Source organism: Hemibagrus wyckioides, linkage group LG15, assembly GCF_019097595.1.
Source record: "Hemibagrus wyckioides isolate EC202008001 linkage group LG15, SWU_Hwy_1.0, whole genome shotgun sequence".
In the NCBI taxonomy this organism is placed as follows: Eukaryota; Metazoa; Chordata; class Actinopteri; order Siluriformes; family Bagridae; genus Hemibagrus; species Hemibagrus wyckioides.
In genome coordinates, this window is record NC_080724.1 from 7,756,060 (window position 1) to 7,766,341 (window position 10,282).

General features: G+C 38.2%; 1 protein-coding gene across 1 annotated transcript; it reads left to right on the top strand.

Annotated features, from left to right (window-relative positions):
- Nucleotides 1-79: 79 nt before the first annotated feature.
- Nucleotides 80-5,364, top strand: LOC131365562 (translocon-associated protein subunit delta-like). Its single transcript, XM_058409203.1, has 6 exons — nucleotides 80-238; nucleotides 615-733; nucleotides 815-889; nucleotides 3,274-3,363; nucleotides 4,085-4,150; nucleotides 4,816-5,364. The coding sequence occupies exons 1-6, from the start codon at nucleotides 193-195 to the stop codon at nucleotides 4,918-4,920; spliced, it is 501 nt and encodes a 166-aa protein (XP_058265186.1). The 5' UTR covers nucleotides 80-192; the 3' UTR covers nucleotides 4,921-5,364.
- Nucleotides 5,365-10,282: the final 4,918 nt, after the last annotated feature.

Sequence of the window (10,282 nt, forward strand, 5' to 3'; positions counted from 1 at the left end):
GAAATTAGCGGCAGTGAGGGGAATTGTTTTTTTAAGGTGATTAGCGAATTCGTCTATGCGCCCGTTTCTCTGGAGCACACGTCATCTTCCTGCGCCGTACGCTGATGTGGCTCTCTCATTGACTTGATTAGCAGCTGTGTGAAGAGCTAAAGGCATTTCTCTTGTAAACGTAGTCAGAAAAAAAAGACAATCATGAATCGCTGGCTCATTTTTGCGTTTTTCTTTTACGTGTGCCATGGTGAGTACTCATTTATATGTATAAACTTCATTTCTAAGCTTAAACCGTATGCGATTTACAGATGGAGGCTTGCTAGCTAACTCGGTATTCACCCTGTTATTACTAAATTATGGGTCTATGGGATACTTCTTTGCAAGTATTTGAATTAATTTATGTTATGCATTTATTTTAGGTAGTGTAGTTCAATATAAATACAGTATCTACCTTTAGGATCAGCATTCCCACAAGGAATTCCTGCATCAAGCTAGGTTGTTATGGGACATCATATAAATGTTGGATAATTCAGTATTAAACAGCCCAAAATATTAGTTTAAACTATACAATATATAGATCGTGTATGATGTGTATCCTCCATATCCTCTCGCTTTGTGTATAGGGGAGAGTTGTCTGAACCCAGTTATTACACCATCAACATACACAACCAATGATGCAGTCATCTCCTCTGAATCCGTCTTCATTGTGGAGCTCAGCTTGTCGTGTGCAAACGGAGTACAGGTAGCTATCATCATCAGGACAGTTTAGGACATTTCCAGATAACCCAAGCAAGTCATTAACCATGCTGCTTCTTCTCACCAGAGTGTGGCATTGTATGCCGATGTCAATGGAAGACAGTTTCCTGTGACAAGGGGCCAGGATGTTGGGAAGTACCAGGTTAGTACAATTGGCCAACACATTTGATATGGATTTTTATAAATCTACAAGCAGAACACATTGTATTGTAAGAATGAATAGACTTCTGATTCTCTGTAGAATATAATAATGCTTCTCCGAGGCTTAGCAGTGCTGATACTATAGCATTACATAGTGGATGTCACAGCAAGGAATTAGTGTCAATAATGAACACAGAAACTACACTGACCTAATACAGGTACATCTCAAAAAATTAGAATATCATGAAAAAGGTCAATATTTTTTGTCACTCAGTTCAGAAAGTGAAACCCATATATTATATAGATTCATTACACATAGAGTGAAATATTTCAAGCCATTATTTCTTGAAATTGTGATGATTATGGCTTACAGATAAGGAAAACCCAAAATTCTGTGTCTCAGAAAATTAGAATATTACATAAGGTCAATAAAAAAAAAGGATATTTCAAAAAGAAATGTCAGGCTTTTGAAAAGTATGTTCATTTCTATGCACTCAATACTTGGTTGGGCCTCCTTTTGCATGAATTACTGCATCAATGCGGCATGGCATGGAGACAGTCAGCCTGTGGCACTGCTCAGGTGTAATGGAAGCCCAGGTTGCTTTGATAGCGGCCTTCAGGTCATCTGCATTGTTGGTTCTGGGGTGTCTCATCTTCCTCTTGACAATACCCCATAGATTCTCTATGGGGTTCAGGTCAGGCGAGTTTGCTGGCCAATCAAGCACAGTAACACCACGGTCATTGAACCAGCTTTTGGTACCTTTGGCGTGTGGGCAGGTGCCAAGTCGTGCTGGAAAATGAAATCAGCATCTCCATAAAGCTTGTCAGCAGAAGGAAGCATGAAGTGCTCTAAGATTTCCTGGTATATGGCTGCGTTGACTGTGGACTTCAGAAAACACAGTGGACCAACACCAGCAGATGACATGGCAGCCCAAATCATCACTGACTGTGGAAACTTCACACTGGACTTCAAGCAACATGGATTCTGTGCCTCTCCACTCTTCCTCCAGACTCTGGGACCTTGATTTCCAAATGAAATGCAAAATTTACTTTCATCTGAAAAGAGGACTTTGGACCACTGAGCAACAGTCCAGTCTCTGGTTCAGGAGTGGCTTGACATGAGGAATGCGACATTTGTAGGCCATGTCTAGGATTTATCTGTGCGTAGTGGCTCTTGATGCGCTGACTCCAGCCTCAGTCCACTTCTTGTGAAGCTCCCCCAAATTCTTGAATGGATTTTGCCTGACAATCCTCTCAAGGCTGCGGTTAACCCTTTTGCTGGTGCACCTTTTCCTACCACACTTTTTCCTTCCACTCAACTTTCTATGAATATGCTTGGATACAGCACTTTGTGAACAACCAGCTTCTTTAGCAATGACCTTTTGTGGCTTAGCCTCCTTGTGGAGGGTGTCAGTGACTGTCTTCTGGACAACTGTCAAGTCAGTAGTCCTCCCCATGATTGTGTAGTCTACTGACCCAGACTGAGAGACCATTTAAAAGCTGAGGAAACCTTTAGTAATTAGCTGATTAATTAATTAAGTAAGTAATTAGCTGATTAGGGTCTGACACCATGACTTTCCAATATTGAATTTTTTTCACAATATTCTAATTTTCTGAGACACAGAATTTTGGGTTTTCCTTATCTGTAAGCCATAATCATCACAATTACAAGAAATAAAGGCTTGAAATATTTCACTCTATGTGTAATGAATCTATATAATATATGGGTTTCACTTTCTGAACTGAGTGACAAAAAATATTGACCTTTTTCATGATATTCTAATTTTTTTTTAGATGTACCTGTATTTCCTCATGGGCCCTTGGTTACTGTTTAAAGGACATTATTTATATTTACATTATTTACTGTCCAGTCTCACCCAAATGAGGATGAGGTTCCCTTCTGAGCCTGGTTCCTCTCGAGGTTTCTTCCTCATATCATCACAGGGAGTTTTTCCTTGCCATCGTCACCGGAGTCTTGTCCAATAGGGATAAAATAGTAACTTAAATTTAAACTGTTTTCAGGTGGCCCATTTAAAGTCATATAAACACTGTTGAGTCAGCATATGAAGTCTTACTAAAGTAAAAACAAAACGAGGGCATAAGGGCTAAGGCCATGCGAGAAAACAATGATAGATTCATTCACAAACTTAAAAACCATGGTATAATGAATCATGCACCAGCAAGATGTGCACTGATATGTGAACGTTTATACAAAAGCATTTAGTAGTAGGAATTGGTTCTTTTTTTTTTTTTACACTTTATATAGTTACTGAGAAAAAACATGAGACACATATAAATGCCACGTGCAAGCCGATTAATCAGTCACTTATTTATTGATTTATTTTGAAGTGTGTATTGACTTAAATTGTTTTGTGTTTCTAAAAGGTGTCCTGGAGCCTTCCTCACAAGCAGGCCAGCTCGGGGACATACCAAGTCAAATTCTTTGACGAGGAATCTTACAGTGCACTGCGCAAGGTTGGTAAATAATGACGTGCATTTCTGGCATGGTGCAAGAATTGGAAAAGGAGAGACTTTACTGAGGACATGCAAATGAGTACTCATGAATTTGTCTCGGAAACTCTGATATGAAACCTGACCCCATTTTTAAGAGCAGATGACCACTTCAAACCACAGGGTACTTCCGAGAATTAGTAGAAATTACAGGCCTATGACTACTACTAAACAAATTCACAAGCCACATCTTATTTAAAGATTCACAGTGATCTTATGCACCACATTAATTGTTATACATCAAAAAAAAAAAAAAAAAGGAAGATAGGACGTGGGATCTGTATATTTACCCATCAATCACTGTGTAAGAGCTCACATCTGCAGGCACTCTAATGAGAACACTGAGAATGTGTGTCATGCAGCACCTTATAAATTAAATTAAATTAAAAATATAAGGAGATGTATTTAAACTCGCATGGTGTCTCATGGTCAATTTGGACCTCTAGATTGATCTGAGCAAACGGCTTGATGTTCTCAATGTTTAACCTGTACACACACACACACACGTAAGATTTCACTTACTCTGTGTGTAAGAGTGCTGCATGTTCATACTGTGGTATAGAGACCCGAGCCCTCAAGGTTTGGTGGATGTGGACAGATGTTTTGTCTGTGTGGTTCCTGTGAGCATAGTGTGTGAAGCGGGGGAGTCTAACATCAAATGTTTTGTGCATGTGAAACATTTCAGGCTCAGAGAAACAATGAGGACGTGGACACGATCAAGCCCCTTTTCTCTGTTGATGTAGATCACAGGGTGAGTAAAATGCACACGGTGCACTCTAGAACTATTGGCACTCTTCATGAAAATGAGCAACATGAATTGTTTAAGTAATATAGTGAGCTCAAACTTGTAAATAATAGTTTTTTTTTTCTTTCTTCCATAACACACTGTTCCTGTGGACTGAGAGCAAATAAAAATAAAATAATAATATGTTTGTATTTATTTAAAATCTTCTGTTGGGGTGTTAATAGATTTTTTTAAAGGGAAAAATATTTTTCAAAATACTTTTTTGCGTATTTCTTTTTTTACATTTATTTAGGAGAAATGTTCTATTTTATGTTAATTTATTTTTGACGAATTATTATAATAATACTGAAGACCACTGAATGATCGGTTACTTTTTTTGATCGATTTACATCATATGCGGAAACCCTGACCGCTGTTATTTGTAGATTATCATACTTTTTTCCATTATAATGCAGACCTTACGTACTTCATAGAAAACATATATAGTTGTTTGTTAATTTGTAAATAATGGTTCCCTGCAAGAAATAAAAACAAGGCCTAAATACTATATATAAACAATAATAAAGCAACCATTTTCTCCGTGATTTTCCGTAAATATTCATGACAGTAGCTAGTGGAATCTATTCAGTTAAAGGTTTGATGCCAGTTTAATCTGAGTCTTCTGTTCACAGGGAGCTTGGAGTGGCCCTTGGGTGTCTACAGAGGTCCTGGCAGCTGCTCTTGGCATCTTGGTCTACTACTTCGCTTTTAGCGCCAAGAGCACAATTCAGGCATGAAGAGAAACAACTCGAGATGCATTACTATATGATCACTACCATGCTGCACGATATACCTCCAGATTTTCTCCCTACATTCCCTTACACACTCATCCTTTTAATACTTGGTTTGTAAATATCAGTTAGTCTTAAAGGACTTTAACAGGATTATTATAATGTACATTTCAGAAATTCTGGTTCTGTCATTTTTATTTATTAGAGTTGTTCGTTGCCTCTGGCAAACCCCGGATTTTGAAACTTGAATTTAATTATGCTATCCGTATACTGTAGACTGTACTGGATTAGGGTTTTGTCTTTAGGTTGTAGCTTTAAAAACTACAAGCTTGGATGTAAACACTAGCGAGAGGGAATTTCCAGTAACAACACTAACAAATGCACTGAAAGAATTGAACAAAAACAATGTTTTTCATTCAAATTGTGAACAATAAACATTCATATGTTTTAGATTTTCATTCTTTTTTTTTTTTAATTTGTTGTTTTAATTCTACATGTCCATTTACTGTCCACTTTAATAGCACCTGCTCATTTATGCAGTAATCCAATCAGCCAGTCATGTGGCAGCAGTGCAATGCAAATACATGTCGAGCTGTGGTTAATCTTCACATCAGACATCAGAATTGGAGGAAAAAGTCTGATCTCGGTGACTTGGCATGGCTGGTGGTGCCAGATGAGCTGGCTTGAGTATTTCAGAAACTGCAGAGCTCCTGGGATTGTCACACACAACAGTGTTTAGAGTTTACACAGAAATGAAGTCAGAATTAAAGTCACAGAGATCACATTTTTCCCCCCATTCTGATGTTTGATGTAAATATCAATAGACCTTCAGTGAGATGAGGCCAACCCTGTGAGTATCCTGAGGCATCCAGAGATGGACCAGCTCCATTTGGATTCTACTTTGTAAGGATACACACACTAACATTCTACATATGCTGTATCTGCGTCACACAACTCCAACTGTCTGTACATGACTGTAGAAAGGACATTGTTCATAATCGCACTGGTGTTTATAATAATTTATAATCACACTCTCCAGTGTCACCCAAATGAGGATGAGGTTCCCTTTTGAGTCTGGTTCCTCTCAAGGTTTCTTCCTCATTACCATCTAAGGGAGTTTTTCCTTGCCTCAGGCTTGCTCACTAGGGATGATGGATGATTTTGTCTAACATTAATCTAGGACTTTTGTAGTATGTTTCTTACGTTCTGTAAAGCTGCTTTGAGACAATGTCCATTGTTAAAAGCGCCATACAAATAACATTGAATTGAATTGAATATTAGCTGAAGCTCTTCGGGATACATGTGCTGCTTCCACATGTTTATCTGAATGAACAGCAGAAATGAGCAGGTGTTCCTATTAAAATGGATGGTGAGTGTAGTATACTTAGAACAATACTTGCTGCTGTAATGCTTCGGTATGAACACTAGGGGGCAGACTATCACTTTTCTGTGTGTAGTTAATCGTGTACAGAGTGTTCTGTGCTGTTTACCTCCTCTCTGTGGCTGTTTTTCCCTGGTTCACGTAATGTTCTGCCAACAGAGATTAGCAAATAGATTCAATTAATTAATTGGACTAATTTGGAAAAAGTAGACTATGTTGTGTTTCCTTCAATAGAGTCAGTACAAATTACCCAAATGTTATATCGTGGCTTTTCCTAAATAACACTGATGTGGAGTTTTGTTTTGTTTTTTCCTTCTTCTTTTTTTTTTAACATATTAAGTTTGCCAGAAGTTGAGTCTATCCAATCTTTGTACATTTCCATGTGGAGCTTAAAATCCGCATCTTCTCCACGCACGATTTTCTGTTGAGGTTGTGTGAGGTGAACTAAAAGATGTACGTAATTGCATCCTTATTGAAAGTGAATAGGTCTGGCATCGAAAATGGCAGCAAAAAAAGAGAGACCTGGTTTAATATATCTGAGAAACCTAAAAAAAAAAAACAACCACTATAACCATTTAACAAAATATCTCTTGGATCACATTTTGTTCAAAGAACTGATTTGATACTCGAGCCCTGAGAGCAATTTGAAATCAAAGTCAACTTTTCATGATCCCTGACTTCTAAAACTGGAGATATTCTATCTGATAATGATTCTTGTCATTTGGTAACAGTGCCATATGTACATTTTAACCTGTAACATTTTAACATTTTAAATGTACAGGTTTCCTGGTTGCAAAAGGAATTTTGCCCTCTACCCGTTCACATGGACCTCGTGAATCTTCACACTGGGATTCCTCAAGACTCAAGGCATCATGGGAGTAATCAACAGTCCTAATGTGATTGAAGAAGCTATAGGGGTGAGGCAGTTTCTGGGGCTGGCTGAGGTTTATAGTGATTTTTATACCATCACCAGCCTGCTACCTCACTAAAGTTGATGGAGTGTCACCTGTTGACAAAGACAAGGTGATGATCAGCAGGCGATGATGTGTCTTATTACTGCAAGCATACTTATTTGGGTCTCTTTGTGCTAATGTGCTAGTGTTGACCCCCGTAACCAGCAAGAGAGTGTGTGTGTGTGATCATGTCTGCACACACGACACAAGCTGAATTCATTGTGCTTTGTGCACTGAAAAGCACACACTAAATAAATGTCCAATAAAAATCCAGAACTTGGATGAAATTCCTTTTTTTTTGCCTCCCGAGTCTTCCTCCACACCCTCACACACCCTATGAGAAGGAAGCACCTTTCCCTACAGTAAGTGTGTAATGTGTTGTTTATTCATTTGTGCATGGTCTCAAAATAAACCTCTGGGTTGTTGTACATCTTCATGGAATTTATGTGTTTCATTATGCCCATGTCCCAAATCAGTGCAGTGGTTTAATGGGATGTAGTGCATGTCTTAAACATTAGCACCTAGAAGAGAAATGAGACGAGGAGTCGTGGAGGTTTTTTTTTTTTTTTGCTTTTCTGTATCACACAGTGTGCGCTGCTGGGACTCGATTCCACGAACATGCATTACTGGACAGAAGTCAAGTTTCCATTTGTTATATTGAAAGATTTAAAGCTTGAACAACTCGACATAGATTAAAAAGCACAACCCTACTGGGCACATTTTTATAGAATATGACCCAACGTTTCTTAGAACCCGCTGTGGCCTGGCACGAAGGTTCCAGGGAAAGATGGCTGTTTGGCAGACACTGTGTAATGTGAGTGGATTTGTTAAAAATCTCATCCATAAGACGGTATCCAGGTCTCCAACTCAATGTCACTGGTGATTATCCAGGGTTCAAAGAACATGGGTAAATAGTGTTTATTGCACCGCTGTGATTATGGCAGCATTTTGTGTATCACATTCACATAAAGCCTTACATTCTAAATATAAGCTACATCTAAATTGACTGTCCAAGTACAAAATACAGCCAATGATGGCAAAAAGTGGCGTTACTAAGACCTATCTTCCTAGTTATCTAGTTACCTATAAACCCTCATTGGTTATTATACCACTGTATAGCAACAGACTTGGACATTGACATTCTATATATATATATATATGTATATATATATATATATATATATATATTTTTTTTTTTTTTTTTTTTTTTTTTTTCTCTCATTTCTTTATAGTTTTCCAGAGGATTGCCTGCTGCCTTCTTTTCACTCTTTTCACTTCCACTTCATTTCGCATTGTCAATGTCAAAATTTTTATTTTATGCCCTAACTGTAATGCTTCTCTGATTCACAAATATGACGCAGTCTACATAATCCCAGGTTGCATCTGTGCCCATCTTTTATAAGTAAATAGCAACACATTTGGAGAAGTCTAGCACCTTTAAGAGTTTTCAAATTGTTTCCTCATGACAAGGAAGCAACCCTTAACTTTTCATATCCTTCGAAGAAATCTTTTTCTAAGAATATAATGTGCAGTTTATTCATTTGTGCATTAAAAAAAAAAAGTGGGAATGTTTCACATTTAGCCTCAAAGTAGCGCATTTTCATGGAATTTATGTAAATGGACAATTAGTTTATTGATACCATAGCCAGAGCTTGCTGTGTCTAATAACCCTAATACGTTTTTAACATAGTTATAGTGAAGAATAAAAGTGTGACTGGTTGGGTATGTGTTTCATCATGCCTATGTACCAAATCAATGGGATGTAGTGCATGTCTTAAATATAAGCACCTGGAGAGGGGAAGAGAAAAGAGATGTGGAGAGTTGTTGTTGTAGTTTTGTGTGTGTGTGTGTGTGTGTTTTGCCTCTCAGTGCCCCACAAAGTGTTCACTGCTGAGCCTGCTCCATTAGCTGGATTCCACCAACATGTATTATTGGATAGAAAGTCAGGTTTCCATTTGTTATATTGACAGATTTAAAGCTTGGACTACTCACTTATTATATGACTGCTCACCAGCTCTAGGCCACATGAGAGTGGCAACAGGTTAACAGTTTTACTGCATGATACATAAAGAATGATTCCTATGACACCTCACTACAGCAGTGGGACACCTAGGCTGGGATATGAGCTGAATCTCTGCTTGGTTTATGCATGGTGCCAAGCGGAGAACACAAAGCACACCACTGGGCATGAGTGACACAGTTCAATTAAGGGTTCTCCTCAATGTGTTCAGAAGAAAGACTGAAGCTTTTGTGAAACTAGCTCCTAAAGACCATCATTTTGCATATGGTAATAGGTTAACAGATTTAATCTTTGCTATGCAACCTGTGTGGACGTGTGGGGAACCAGCTGTGGCCTGGGAAGAAGGTTCTAAAGAAAGATATCTGTTTGACTGTATTGCAGAAGTCGCTTTGTTGAAGGTCTCATTCACAAGATGGCATCCAGGTCATTCTCAGTGCCACTGGTGGTTATCCAGGGTTCATAGGACACACTTGACTAGTGTTCATTTCTCAGTGCTTTGATTCATGCAGAAAATTGCAGTATTTTGTGTATCACATTTATATAAAGCAATACTTTATGGCAATACTATAGCTTTTCTGTCAGCTCATACCAGACTGGCCATTTCCCTTTGACCTCTCTAATCAACAAACCTTTTTTTATGCAAAACCGCCACTCAATGGATGTTTTAGTTTTGTTTTTCCCCACACTTTTCAGTGTAAACAGTAGGCTTGAAAATCTTTGGGCTTACAAATGCTACAAAATCAGCAGTTTCTGAAATATCCAAACAAGCCTGGCACCAATAACCATACCTTAGGTTGAATTTTCCAGAATTCTTCTATTTTATGTGAACATTAACAAGCTCTTGACTTGTATCTGCATGATTTTATGCCTTGAGCTGCTGCCACATGATTGGCTGATCTGTAGGTATTCCTAATAAAGTGGCCATTCTATGAATACTGTAAATCACATCTGCTAAGACTTTGGGGGGGTCTAATATCCTGTCTTGCACATGATTTTGGTCTTTTTCTTCCCAAA

What these genes read in the sequence shown, in the direction of transcription:
- LOC131365562 (XM_058409203.1), top strand. Translation starts at nt 193, where the DNA reads ATGAATCGCTGGCTCATTTTTGCGTTTTTCTTTTACGTGTGCCATG. An exon ending in CGTGTGCAAACGGAGTACAG is followed by an intron (nt 734 to 814) that starts GTAGCTATCATC and finishes TCTTCTCACCAG; the next exon opens with AGTGTGGCATTGTATGCCGA. An exon ending in AGGATGTTGGGAAGTACCAG is followed by an intron (nt 890 to 3,273) that starts GTTAGTACAATT and finishes TGTTTCTAAAAG; the next exon opens with GTGTCCTGGAGCCTTCCTCA.